The sequence below is a fragment of the Salvia splendens genome, chromosome 12, assembly GCF_004379255.2.
Source record: "Salvia splendens isolate huo1 chromosome 12, SspV2, whole genome shotgun sequence".
NCBI classification, from domain to species: Eukaryota; Viridiplantae; Streptophyta; class Magnoliopsida; order Lamiales; family Lamiaceae; genus Salvia; species Salvia splendens.
The window spans coordinates 28,660,911-28,675,315 of NC_056043.1; the positions used below are offsets into that span (position 1 = coordinate 28,660,911).

At 36.3% G+C, this 14,405-nt stretch overlaps 2 protein-coding genes across 2 annotated transcripts; both read right to left on the reverse strand.

Annotated features, from left to right (window-relative positions):
- Nucleotides 1-4,443: 4,443 nt before the first annotated feature.
- LOC121758831 (peroxidase 9-like) lies at nucleotides 4,444-5,955 on the reverse strand. Its single transcript, XM_042154243.1, has 4 exons — nucleotides 5,655-5,955; nucleotides 5,394-5,576; nucleotides 5,150-5,315; nucleotides 4,444-4,973 (listed from the first exon to the last, which is right to left on the reverse strand). Exons 1-4 carry the CDS (start codon nucleotides 5,898-5,900, stop codon nucleotides 4,579-4,581), a joined length of 990 nt encoding a protein of 329 aa, XP_042010177.1. The 5' UTR covers nucleotides 5,901-5,955; the 3' UTR covers nucleotides 4,444-4,578.
- A 280-nt stretch (nucleotides 5,956-6,235) lies between these two features.
- LOC121758825 (BEL1-like homeodomain protein 11) lies at nucleotides 6,236-8,844 on the reverse strand. The gene is made up of 4 exons (XM_042154238.1): nucleotides 7,551-8,844; nucleotides 6,773-7,125; nucleotides 6,618-6,678; nucleotides 6,236-6,549 (listed from the first exon to the last, which is right to left on the reverse strand). Exons 1-4 carry the CDS (start codon nucleotides 8,178-8,180, stop codon nucleotides 6,421-6,423), a joined length of 1,173 nt encoding a protein of 390 aa, XP_042010172.1. The 5' UTR covers nucleotides 8,181-8,844; the 3' UTR covers nucleotides 6,236-6,420.
- Nucleotides 8,845-14,405: the final 5,561 nt, after the last annotated feature.

Sequence of the window (14,405 nt, forward strand, 5' to 3'; positions counted from 1 at the left end):
GCGCGAAGAACAAGAATACTACGAATAACATCGTGCCGCTTACGAAGCATATGTCGCGGCGAATACCCCCGCTCATCCTCCTCAACGCACTAAATCAAATCGCCGCTACATCCATCGTGACCGGGAGGGAGCCCACGAAAGGCTCGTTGCCGACTACTTTGCCGACCATCCGCGGTTTCCGGCAGATTACTTCAGGCGCCGTTTTCGCATGTCAAAGCGCTTGTTCATGAGAATTGTCAACACATTGTCAACACAAGAAGACCTAATCAACCACATGTGGGCGAAATTCGGCAACGAGTAGTGGTTTTTTTAATTTTTATGATTTTAATTATGTAATTTTTAATTTTTAGGATTTTAATTATGTAATTTTTCATTTTTAGGATTTTAATTATGTAATGTTTAATTTTATTTGTCATTTGTAATATTTATTGTGGTTTTTAAATGAATTTTAATATTATGGAAATGTTATTGTTTAATTGAATTTTAAATTAATTGTGCTCGTCATTGCGGAAGAGCACAGTTGTGGGTGTTGTGCTCTTGCCAGAGAGCAGGCATGAATAGTACCGCCCGGGCCCACAACCGTGCCGCTGGTAAGAGCACGGTTGTGGATGCTCTAAGAGGCTCAAACTCAAAAGTGGTACATAAGCGACCGTTTGGTATGACAATAATTTATGTAATGGAATATTAGTTTGAGTACGTTTTTGAATATGTAATGCTAGTTTTGTGTGATTGTGGTTTGTTTAGCTTAGTGTTATTTTTGCTTGCGATTGTACTTTAGGTATATAACTTTGTGTTAATTTGAGTCATAGTATATATTTTCTTGCAAAAGCAACTGAGGATGCCACAAGTATCACTTCTTTTATCATTTTTTACTACAATGAGTGAACTACATAAATAGTACATGATCTTTCCCTTACGCACATAAATAATATATGATCTTTATTTTATATTTTTGATACCTATAAATCACATTTTTGGTACCTGATGCAATTTTCACTCCAAAATACTCTCTAAACAAATTCATTTTTCCATTTGTGTCATAAAAAATATTTTAGGCATTGACAAAACTAACACCAAAAGTGATATTATAATATCTTCTCTCATTCTCCTCACTCTCTATACTATTATTATTAATTAATATTAATATAATTATTTTGATGTTATAAATTAATAATTAATTTATTTTTTAATATCATTTTAAATATACTTAATCATAATTATAGTTATAATTATATTTAATTATTATAATAATATTATTGTTATAATAGTAAAAACTAGTAGTAATTAATCATTATTATTTTATATTAAATTAATAACTAATCAATATAGTCTTAATCAAAATTTAAAATTGTGAATTGTATTCATAATGATAAAGAGTTGAATATTTTTAGTTAGGTGATTCAACCCTAAAATGAGTATAAATAATTTAATTAAAAATATTCAATTGATTTAATTACTTTAAATAATTAATTTAATTAGGTGTTTTGTTATTGATTTATATTATGAATGCAATTAGATTGTATGTATAATACACTAAAAAGAAAGAAGAAAAAGAAGAGAAAAGAAAAAAGAGGAAACATAAATTAAGGAGAAAAGAGAAAGGAAGATAAAATACTAAAAAGAAAGAAGAAAATGAAGAAAAAAGAAAGAAGAATAAACTAAAGAAGAAAAAAAATCACATATTTGGTTCTATTTAATTGAAATTTCCAAAAATATCCCCATAACAAAAAAATCACATGTTTAGTACCTAGGGTTATTTTTGTCATAGGATACCAAAAATGATACAAGAAAGTGAAAAATTAGGTACCATTTATATAGTTAACTCTACTGCAAATATGTCTATAATATACATTTGCAGATAGTATTTGGTGTCATATGCATTTTTCTGCAAAAAGTAATTGAGCATTTTTCTGCAAAAATAATTGAGTTGTCATAAGTATCATTTATTTATCATTTTCTAAATGTAATATGTCTATCACATATACATATGCAGATAGTATTTTGACATGTATTTTTCTACCAAGGTAATTGGGATATCATAAGCATCACTTCTTTATCACTCTCAGTACACGATATATTTATTAAGTACATGCATTTTTATGCAAAAAAATAATTGAGATGTCACATGCGTCATTTTTTTTATCACTCTTTCAGTGTAATACTAAATACTACCAGTATTATAAATATTCCATAAAAGAAAGAAAAAATGAAAAAAATTGCTCAATAGGGGCTTAGGTTAAGCCTTGTATTCGCCTCTAGATGATCTGTCAAGCTATACAAGATGACGCTCACGATTTTAATGTGTTATTTCAAGCTATGTTAGAGCTGATGATCAAAATTTAGAGGTGATCGAGATGATACTCACGAGATCATGCTCATAACAATATTTTCGTTTCAATCTCCCCGTGAGATGATGCTTAGAATGATCTTTTATGTTTTGGATGAGATTACGTTTCAATTCTAATTTTCAAACTACAAATGAGATAATGCTCACATCTTAGAGGTAATTATCTGGCTATGCTTTACAGCATCCGTGGACGTCCCGGCGGACGTCCACTATTGGGCCAGACGTCAGGTCGACGGACGTCCGGGACGACCGAGAGGTTGTCCGTGGTCATGCGCAAATGTCCGTCGTCTCGTCAGCTATTGTGGTGACTCGACGTACGTCACGGCGGACATTCCAATTTTTAATTTTTTTTCAAAACTCTATATATACGGCTCGTTGCACTTCGTTTCATTTGCACCACGAACGAGCGACCGGCTAATGCATGTATTATCATGCACAACATGATCGTCGAATGAAGGCCTAAAACAAAAACATATCATACCGTCAGTGAGACCCTCGTTCGGCTAGCGGCAAATTATACAGATTCAAGGCATGCTAACATGTACATTGTTTGAATCGTTTTTTTGTTGACTTGTACTATTTTAATTTTTTTATTTAATAAAATTATTATTGCACTTTCTTCGTCCGTTTTCGTGTCGAAATTTTAATTTCGTAATTGCGTATTTGTGAATTTTTATTATTGTGTTTGTCAGCCGGGACGTCCTAGTACTTGTCCGCTATTGTGAGTGGGATGTCCTAGTGACGTGACAGTGTAGTGGGATGTCCTTATGACGTGGCAGGAAATGTTTTTGGGATGTCCGCCCCTATTATGGATGGTCTTAGAAGTTAATTATCGTATTTTAAGCTCTCAACGAGTTAATGCTTATAAATGGATGACACACTACTTATGACATTCGTTTCTCATATTTATGGGGCAAATAACAACCTTGTTTTGTAAAAGTAAAAAAAAGAAGTAATAGATAACAAACATATACATTTGAAATAGTGGTTTATGAGTGTTATGATAGAGCGAGAAAATATAAATTAAATAGATTTAAAAATGATCAAATAAACTTAAAATTAATCAATTCATTCATTTTAAATTAATTGAATTTTACAATTTGCGGGGTTCATGAATAAACTAATCTCACATTTTAAATTATCTACCAAGTAATTAACTTTTTCTAGAGTAAAATTAATATCCGAGAAGTAACTTTAAAATAAAAGCGTTACTTATGTCAAAATTTAATTTTTTTGTGTCATGAATATAGAGTTCTATCCGTCAATAATCGAGCCGTGCAATGGTTGTCATTTGACTTTTTTCGGTCCCACACATGTATAATAGTTTCATTATATATTAATTGAATATCTGCAAATTATGATGAAAAGTTCGAACATTGCTATAGATAGCGTTGTTAAACGTAAACTAAAAGAAGAAATGGCAATTGTCATTAATTACCATTAGATGGTCCATCTTGTTGGTTTGCTATGAAAAGATGAATCCCAAAGTTGTCGATTTTTTTCAAATTACTCACTTTTTTTAATTTTCGGACATGGATGGCTTACTTTTTTAATAGGGCATGTGACAGAAAACAAACCCAATGATGGGTTTGGATTTAATCTTAAAACATTTTAACGAAAAGGATATGTACTATTTAGTCGGGGATGAGTTATAATGTTAACTTTTCTTAAATAACTAATTTGCTAACTCATTAACGCAATGTATTAAAAATGTCAACACGATCACATTAAAATGTCAATACAACGACATTTTAATGTGATCATATTCACATTTTAAATATCAATGTCACACAGTGTATTAAAATATCAACTTAGTTTATGTTGACATTTCAATGTCATCGTGTTGACATTTTTAATACACTGCATTGATAAGTTAGCAACTTAATAAAGTTAGCAATGGATCACACGTCATCCACTCATATAAGAATAATTTGTTCCATAAAAAATTGTGTTCCACTATGTCACGTCATTAATTCACTATTTTATAAAGATTAATTATGTAAAAAAGTATTTAGCACTAAAATTGATATTTTAAAAAGTACTCCCTAATTATGGATTAATTTACTCGATGACATGAAAACATGGGCGAAAGGAGATAGATAAACAAGATTTATTTAATACTCCAATAGTAGTTCTTGACAAATTGCATGCATGAATCACAATCACATCCTCACACAACTAAGTAATAACCATACATTATGTTAAAAAAAAAGAAAGATACAATAAGTTAATTAATTTGAGTTGATTCTGCGGCAATTCTTCCTGATTTCACCATGCACACCAAGAAGAGGACTAATGCTTCCCATCTTCACCATAGATTTGGCAAATTGGTGGAAGAAAAGAGCTTCATCTTCAGCATACCTCTTCACCAAATCCATGGTCTTCCTCACATTTCCACTCAGCAAAACTTGATCCGAAGTGAGCAGCTCTCTCCCTTCCAACAAGAGGTGGAAGTAGGTGTTGTCGAATCTCCGTGGGGACGAGATGTCCAGAGGCGATAAGTTGTTGTCGCCTCCCACCTTAGGACATACCGCCCTGAGGCCGCTGTTGAACAGAGTCACATCCGGTTTGCTGTACAGCTTCTGCCTGAACGCCGTGCACCTCGCCATTCCAATGGTGTGCCCTCCTGCACAAATCAATTACATCGTTAATACCAAACAGAATAACTCAGCCCAAAAGACTGGTCTATCAGAATAGCTCATTTGGCCTAATAACCACACATTTGTGATTTGTTGCTTTACACACTGATGTGGGACAGCACTGAAGTCTGTAACAACGAGTAAGTTGATTTGGACAACTAACCGGAAAGAGCAACGAGATCTTGCTCGTTGAGGCCTTGTTGCTTGAACTTGGCCACGAGTGTGTGGATGGTGGAGTTGGGAGCAGGGATGTTGGAGTTGGATTTGGTGAGGCTCATCGTTGTTGAATCCCTCCGCCCCAACGCCACTTCCCAGTGTGGCCCGCCGCTCTACAATCAACACAACCACAATATATATACATATATAAGGTGTTTTCAGTTACTACAATATAAGGAATCTTGACTTACTAGGATAACAGAATCCCTTGCAGCAAGAGCAAGAATGTCTGCACATGACACTGTGTGGGGGCAGACTTGCTCCAGTTTTGCTTTGATCTCATCAATCACTTGGAATCCCCTCAGTGAGTTCTTGTTTGGCCGCGCGTTCTTCTCACTCGCCCCACCATCTAGCAACACCGATGCATCGCAGCCCTGTATACACAACCACACCAACAGATTATTCATGTATATATTCTCACACATTACAACAAATTCTTGGTAATTATATACCTGCACAAAGCAGTCATGGAAGTGGAGCCTGAGCAAAGAGGCAGCAGTTCTTGAATCCTCAGCAATGGCCTTTTCCAGCACTGACATTATGATCTCATTGGCTTGTGGGCATGAGAAGTCGTAGAACCCGGGGATGAGGCTCGTGTAGACGTAGCCACCATCCCCGGAGGCTGGAAAGGCCTCAAGATGGGAGCAAGAGAGGGAAGCCACGGCTATGAGGGCGAGGATCAAACGGAGAGAGGCCATTTTCGCGATTTAGATACACGTTGTTTTTTTGTTCGGATTGGATGAAGAATAACTCATTGGTTTGTAGGTTTATATACAAGTTGTTCAAGTGTCAACTGCTCCCTTCATGTTATGTATGTACCAAATCCTGTTGTGTAATATGTTGTGGTTGACAATGTCAAATGTGTTTTATATACTATTATGTCATGTGTGAATATGGGGGTAGTGTTTCTGGTTTTAGTTTCACCTGCTCAAACTGCATCTATATGTCACCCATGTTCTGTAGCATTTGATTAATTAGTCTCACAATTTGGAATTTTGCCATAATGTTTGAGTTACCTAATTGATAGGAAATCTTGAATATATATATATATATATATTAGAAAAAGGTACAGAAATCATTCCTTCACTACAAGATGGAGTACCATATTGATCTAGTGAAGTTGGAAAAAAGATAAGATGAAATTTGGTGATCCTACAACAGCTACAGGTACGAGGAGGACGACAAATCCTCCTCGTATTTGATGCAAGATAAAAATGGCTAATCACCCAAGTCATTTGTCAACAATTGATCAGATTCTGTGGAGGAATCTTCAAACTCCTCTTTGTACATTTCTTCAATCATCGGCTTCCACAGCCGGACTCGAGCATTGATGAACCAATTCGAAACCTGCAACAAATAATCATTCAATCCTATTGAAACTCGTTTAAACATGCATCATCTGTTGAGGAATCTACCTGATTCTTGGACAAGCCTGTCTGTGATGCTAACATCAGCTTCTCTGAGTCACTAGGATACCTGAAAAAAGTCGAAGATAAAACATGAGAACATCAGTACAAAGGACAGCACAGTTTCTTGAATATTTAGAACAAGTTGCAGGTGAAGTGAATACGGATGCAGGAAGTGTTCGAAGAGCCAAGCACGAAGGATAGTGACAGAAGTCTCGGGCAGCCCTCTGAGCGGCCTCCAAGCATGAACAGAGGCTGCGCGGTTGTGTCTCGACTCTTGATCGAATAGGCTTAGCTGAGACAACCTGGAGCTTATCTTAGGCATGTCCTTGACAAGTTTGTGCTTGGTGACGTGAATTTGAGCGAGAATCGCGTTCCTCAGACGACAGAAATGCTTGGACATGGCTAAGAGGGCGAGGGCCGTGTAAGACTTCCCTGATCCCATGCCAGCGATGGCCTCAAACGAATGGATCAGATCATCCATGTGATGAGAATACTCATCATATCTCCTCTCAACCTGCACCAAATTCAACACCATTCATCAATCTTGATCCACAACTTAGAACAATCAATAGCACATTAATCATTCTTGATCAAGAACTTAACATCAATCAATAGCAGATCCAAACGCACCACCAATAATTCTTGATCAAAACTAAGATCAATCAATAGCATATTCATCCACCATCAAGAATCAGTCTTGATCAATAACATCAAATAATAGCACATTCAAATCCAACATCAATAATCATTCTTGATCAAGAACTAACATCATTCAATAGCACATTCAAATCCAACATCAATAATCATTCTTGATCAAGAACTAACATCATTCAATAGCACATTCAAATTCAACACCATTACTCATTGTTGATCAACAACTAAGACCAATAAATAGCACATTCAAACAGCACACCAATGCAAATGCAAAAGCAGAACTACCTCCTCTAGCAAGGCAATGAGCTTAAGCAGGTTAACATAGTCATCATGCTTCTCACACACCAACTCACAGCTAGAGAGCTCTGCCTTGAGCTTCGAGGAGAGGCGAAAGGCGCCTCGCCTGCTCAGCCTATCCATATATCTCCGATTACTCGTATCAACGCCCTCACCACCAACACTGATCATTTCTTGAAGAAGGGACTGAGCCGGCTGCAGGTATTTCGAGCTCCCAATCGAAGCAACAAACGAATGATTCTGATTCTGATTATGATTCTGATTCCCATTCCCACACCATGACTGGTTCACAGATGGAGCAGCATAGCCGCCAGTACCATCACAACCATAGTCATCAAATCCCATCTCACATCCTTCCTTCATAGCAATGAGATAAGCTGCAGGATTCATGACAGTTGGGTTCAAGGCTCTCTCTCCACCACATGGCTCAGAGCCTAATGAGAGAGACAGCCGAGATGCTTCATTAGACTTCCCAAGCAGATCAATCAGATGGCGATCCGGGCCGATGTCGATGGACCGGGACATTCTCTCCGAGAGAGAGTGGATGCTCTGAGGCAATGAGCTTGAGTAAGCATCAAAATGTGGAAAAGGGTGAGATGATGAATCCTCTGAAACCATGGTGCTAAAGAGATTCAATCTTTGGTATCAAGATGAAGAAAAGATTCCAACTTGATGAGAAAAGCAGAAACAAAACCTCCTGATATAAATGCAAGTACAAGAACAATGATGGAGAGATATACTAGTATTATATAGTAATCTCTCTTTAATTGCTTCACAGAAATCAATAGCAAGAAATGATGAAGAAGAAATGTGACCAAAGGGAGGTGCTGAAATGGCAGTTTATTACAAGTATTGGGACAAACATACCTACACACAAAGCTTGTAATAATTCATGCAGAAAATCAAAAAAGAAAAAGAGAGAGATTCTTTTCATTTACATTGGCTGTCTGTTTTTTCTTTTTCTGAAGTCTATGGTACCATAAGGCAGAAAGCTGAGAGCTATAAAAGCTAGGAAGAGGGCTTAAAGAAGCATAGAAAAAAATGAAGTAGAATGCTAAAAATGACAAGGGGAAAAATTTGTCACCCTTCTTCTTCACTGACTACAAACCAAGCTAAAAGCAGCAATCTGCAGCTTTACTTTCCTGCTGCGGCATTTCTTTGGGGCACTCAAAAAAGCACATTTCAGCCTGATTTTCACAAATTCTTGAGGCTTCCTCGATATTTGCTCACAATCAATGAATAGCCAATTCCCGTCATTTTTCCATCTCCTTTACTATTCAGAGACCATCGATTTATGGAGGTTTGTGCATGCTGCATGTTGCTTAATATGGCAACACTATTTACAGATTCTGATTTTTAAAGGATTCTTGTTTTGTAGATGAGATCTTGTAAGAAATTCAAGTTGGAAATATGTTTAGTTTATTTGAATTTTGGGTGGTTAAAAAACTTAAAATATTATTACAAAAGTCAAATGTAAAACATTAATTTAGAGTTTACAAAAATTAAGGTTGAAAATTTGGGATAAAAAAGAAACTACACTAGTCTATGTAGATGGATACTATATATGCCATCTCTACGTAAGGTTTTAATTAAATTAGTGGATTTAGTTTTTTTTTTTTTAAAGAACACATTAGCATAGTACCTCGTCTGGAGTTACTAAATTTTGATCAAAATTTACTTAAAATTTTATTTGATGATTACTAAATTTTTCAATTTTACATAATTTTCCTAACGATGTGGATAACATCTTAATCAATCAAATGTTGATATGGCCGCTTGACAGAGGTGGCCGTATCAACTAATACCAAATTGCCGTCATTTTCACTTAGAGCATCTGCAATGAGGCGGACGATAGGCCGCCTAATGCCTTGGGCGCGCCATCGTCCACCTACTGTGGGTGCGCGGATGATAGGACATCGTCTGCCCCATCGTCCGCCCATTGTGGGCGACGCAGACGATGCAACGTGTTTTAGTTTTTTTTCTTCGAATTTTTATCTATTTAAACCTCGTTTGTCATTCTATTTTTCATACGAATATTTCTCTCATCTTTCACATTCCATACGAATATTTCGATAATCTCTCACAAACAAAAATGAACCACGAAGACGACTGGAGTACCTCGGAGGGCGTTAGTCGGACCTTGACGCGAGCCTTATTCGATGTCGTCAATGACGCAATGGCGGATTGCTTAGCCCAAATGCAGCGTGAGGAGGAGGTGGTGGCGGCGGCGGAGCAGATCCCCAGGCCTATTCGACGTCGGACATTTGTCCGCCGCGAACACGCCGTAGCTCACGGACGTCTATTTGCAGACTATTTTGCCGAGCAACCACGGTGGGGCCCGACTGTTTTTCACTGCCAGTTTAGAATGCATCGTTATCTTTTTCTCAGCATTGTCCAGACGTTGGAGTCACGTGATGAATACTTCCAGTATCGGGAAGATGGCCTCGGTAGACCCGGACTTACGCCGTTGCAGAAGTGCACGGTTGCACTCTGGCAGTTGGCCTACGGTACCATGGCGGACATGTTCAACGAGTACCTTCACGTCGGGGAGACAACTGGCCCCGAGTGCCTGAAGAGATTTGTAGGGGAGTTGTGGAGGCTTACAGCGACACATATTGTAAAAGCCGACTACTGTGGATTGCCAGGGCCTGATGAAGATGCACGAGACGGCACACAACTTTCCTGGGATGCTAGGGAGCATCGACTGTATGCACTGGGAGTGGAAGAATTGTCCGAGGGCGTGGAGAGGACAATTTACTAGTGGATACAATGGCAGCTACCCGATGATGATTCTCGAAGCCGTCGCTGACTATCGGCTCTGGATCTGACATGCTTACTTCGGTGTAGCGGGGTCGAACAACGACATCAACGTCCTCAACTCATCCACCTTCTTCACCGAGCAATGTAATGGCAACGACCCGGCCATCAAGTTCACTACCAACAAGCGCCAATATCACATGGCGTACTACTTAGCCGATGGCATATATCCAAGGTGGCCTGTTTTTCTGAAGATGATCAGCTTCCCAATGGGTGAGAAGAGAGTTTTATTTGCGCAAAAGCAGGAGGACCGATATATATCCAAGGTGGCATGTTTTATTTGCGCAAAAGCATTTGGTGTGCTCCAATCACGGTGGGTAATAGTGAAAGGGCCGGTGCATCTTTGGTTCAAGGAAGTCATCGCTGATGTCATGTATGCGTGCATAATCTTGCACAACATGGTAGTCGAACACGAAGGTGGAAGCGTCGCCGATTGGGCCGATGATGAAGGTGGATCTAGCTCCAGCACAGCGACCGCGCCCCACGCTCGAGGATTACCGACAGGCTTCAATGAGGTTCTGTCTAGACAGGCCTCAATGCGCAACCAACAAGATCATGCTCAGCTCATGAACGACACGGTTGAAGAAGTTTTGGCTCATAACCGCCGTCGTTGAGAATGCGTATTTTTTTTAATTTGTATTGTAATGTATTAATTTTAAATGAAATGAAGGTTTTTTTTTCAATTTTTGTAGTTATTTAAATATTCAAATAAAGAAAATGCTTAGGGCGTTCTTTAGGGCGGCTAATAGGGCGACCAACTTCAGGTGAAAGGGTAGGAGAATAAAATACTGACGTGACGGTACATAGGGCGGGCTTTAGGGCGTCACTTAGTGCACCCCATTGGTAATGCTCTTAATATTGAATATAATTAATTAAAATCAATTGGAATATGGTCGGAAATTTCCGAGCATCATGTGCTAGGTAATGTCCTATTTTTTTGTAGCGTCGAAACAAACTTGATTAGTCTGTCAAAAAGCCAAATGAAAAGCAAAACTGTTTTTTTTTTTTTTTTGCATTATTTCTACTAGTTTCGACATTGTCTGATTGTGTGCTGTTTTAATATCAGCAGTTGATATCATCCATTAAGAAGTTGAAAGGACACTGCAAAATCACAATTGGGTAGAAACATTTAGCAAAAAATATGTATATTTATATTGATATATCATATATAGGGTGGTGATGAATATGAAGTGCTATAGACTATAGTTGTAGGTTTGGACCGTTTAGTGATGAGATTGATGATAGATTCTGGGCAAGACTGCCTTGGTCACTGTTGTAATCATTTCAAATTTTCTGTAGATTTATTTTGACCACTTCCACTTGTCACACCCTAATTTTGTAAGTTTGTTCGGCAATATATGAAGTCAAGGCCCACACACATTTATCAAATTTCAAGTATTGTACAATCACATTAATGCACAACTCATCACATACTACTACTCAATAAGTTAGAAATGAAATTGTATGACACTTTTTACATTGAATTATCATCTACAAACTTTGCCATATTCTACAAAAAGTTAGAAATGAAATATGATCTTATTCATCTAGTTTTGGTCTTCAATATTTTCAACATACATACAATTAGAAGTTGGAACTTGAAATATAATTTTCATTTATTTCTCTCTTAAAAAAAATTAGGTACACACTTTTTTTATATACTCCCTTCGTCCCAACGTAATTGTCACTCTTTTCCATTTCGGTCCGTCCCAATTTAATTGTCACATTCCATTTTTACCATAAATGATACGTAGGTCTCATATTCCACTAACTCGCTTCACTTACATTTTATTATAAAACCAATATAAAAAGTGAGTCTTACATTCCACTAACTTTTTCAATCAACTTTTCTTTACATTTCTTAAAACTCGTGTCCACTACAAGAAGTGACAATTTAGGTACACGCTTGGACGTTACTATAAAATATCTTGTTTTATACTCCTAATAGCATCTAGTACTATGTATCAATCATCAATAATGATTTATTAAATCTAACTGGGTGCACACATCTTTATTTTGTACTGTTCGAATTCGTACATTTATTTATCTCAGTGTACATACTTACAAATTACAAATAGAAATAGTACTTTGGAACTTTATATGATGATAAAAGCAAAAACTTTTAAATGCTGTTAATCAGCATGCTTGTTATGTCCATGTTAGTATCTATTTTAATCAGTAAAGATTTTATTTTTCCTTTTTTTGTTGCTGAATAGTACATTGTTTAATGTAGGAAAATTCGGTGCATAATATGTAGGGGTGTATATCTTACAAAGAATAAAGAATGAAATACTGGTTTTTTTCCAAGATATAGGCAACAATTAAACTCAGCAATCCAAAATTCCGAAGCGTATACATATAAACATCGGGTACATATTATTTCACTGAATCTAATTTTCTAATTTTCTCCATATTACTCTCTTAGTTCCATTAAATATGAAACATTTGTTTTTCAGCCTGAGATTTTATGTAGTGTTGTTTTGTAAGTCAATGAAGAGAGAATAAAGTAAGAGGGAGAAAAAAGTAGAGATAATGATATTTCCATTTTAGGAAATGTTTTATTTTTAATGGAATAACCCAAAGCGAAAAACATTTTATTTTTAATGCGATAGAGAGAACATTAATCTAAACTTTAGATTTTTAATGCATATAGTTCATGCATTCAAATTAAAATTTTCGGAATAAATGATGTTAACATATGAGAAAAGATATGCTGCATAATTAATATGGGCGTTTGTGAGCTACTAAATCACACGTAGGCCACTTTCCTCACTTTTAGAATTTTACTAACAGAATATAATTTCCTTTCATATCTCCACGTCAGCAATATTATTTATTTTCTTTTATAGCTTTCCTTTATGGGTTTGATCCTTCTCATTCTTTATCTTTCTACCATCGCATGAATACTACTCCTAATTAACTTTCTTCTTCACCTAAACTAGACTATTTCATGGTTAGTTTCTTATCAAATAAAGTAGCATCGTTTTTTTTGTTTTACTCTTTAATTTTGATGATCTTAAAAAATAGTGCTACTTTTTTCAATTTAATGATTTAAATGATATTTAATGTCTCAATGTAAAACTAGTTTTCCAATTACTTTAAACTTGTATTGCGAAAGTTTTGGAAGAAAAATCATTAAGGACTCAGATTTTGAATGCAATAGGCTTTGAAAGGATGAAATTAATTAGATACCACGAAGTACTATGAAAAAATAAGATGTATTCTTATAAAATCTGTTTCAATACAATAAACTCATCAAAAGGTTAAAATATTGTCTTAGCAACACTAAGCAAACAGAATAAAAAAAATCACTAGCTATGGACATCAAGCTCTTTCATTTGCATATTCACTAATGTTGTGATGGTCATCTGGTGATGGTCATCTGCAACTGATCTGAAATATAAAGATGAGAGCAAAAATAGTAAATTAAATTTATTGGTCATTAAAACAACTAAGCAATGTAAATAATGGAACTCAACAATAATTCACATACATGTCTTGCAACTTTGGGCAATCACGTTTACCATGTGATGCACCACGTAGTCCACAACCACGACAAGCCCTAGTCTATAAAATTGACTTTTCTTTTGATGATAACATTCGCTTACCACATCCTTTTGATCTTATCTTAGAAGGATCACCAATTGTTTTGGTTTTATCTAAGCTCTTCCTTGTTTGACTTCTGTGCATAGTTGTTGGACTAATACCCATTTCCTTGATTTTACCATGTATGTAATCAAGTTGTTCATCCAAAAACTTTGTCCCCTCGTCAGTCAAAGATGCATAATCAATTAGTGTTGAGGCCTTATAAGATAACTTGGCTCGTCGTGAGATCAAAAATCTTGTTGGCATCATTGCAGTTTTCATCATCTAATATATAAGCAACACCAATCTTTGCTTCTCGTGTCCATCGCTTAAGGATATACTTGTCAGGTAGTTCAAATATTTGGTTGACACAGAAGAAAGCTAGCATATGTCTGCACGGAATACCATCAAACTCAAATTTCCCACAATTACATGAGATAT

Excerpts from the sequence above, each read along its gene's own strand:
- LOC121758831 (XM_042154243.1), bottom strand. The coding sequence starts at position 5,900 with ATGGCCTCTCTCCGTTTGATCCTCGCCCTCATAGCCGTGGCTTCCCTC. Across the intron at positions 5,316-5,393 it reads CAAGGGATTCTGTTATCCTA|AGCGGCGGGCCACACTGGGA; the intron begins GTAAGTCAAGAT and ends TGTTGATTGTAG. Across the intron at positions 4,974-5,149 it reads AGATCTCGTTGCTCTTTCCG|GAGGGCACACCATTGGAATG; the intron begins GTTAGTTGTCCA and ends TGATTTGTGCAG.
- LOC121758825 (XM_042154238.1), bottom strand. The coding sequence starts at position 8,180 with ATGGTTTCAGAGGATTCATCATCTCACCCTTTTCCACATTTTGATGCT. Across the intron at positions 7,126-7,550 it reads TCATTGCCTTGCTAGAGGAG|GTTGAGAGGAGATATGATGA; the intron begins GTAGTTCTGCTT and ends AATTTGGTGCAG. Across the intron at positions 6,679-6,772 it reads TTCGAACACTTCCTGCATCC|GTATCCTAGTGACTCAGAGA; the intron begins GTATTCACTTCA and ends GACTTTTTTCAG.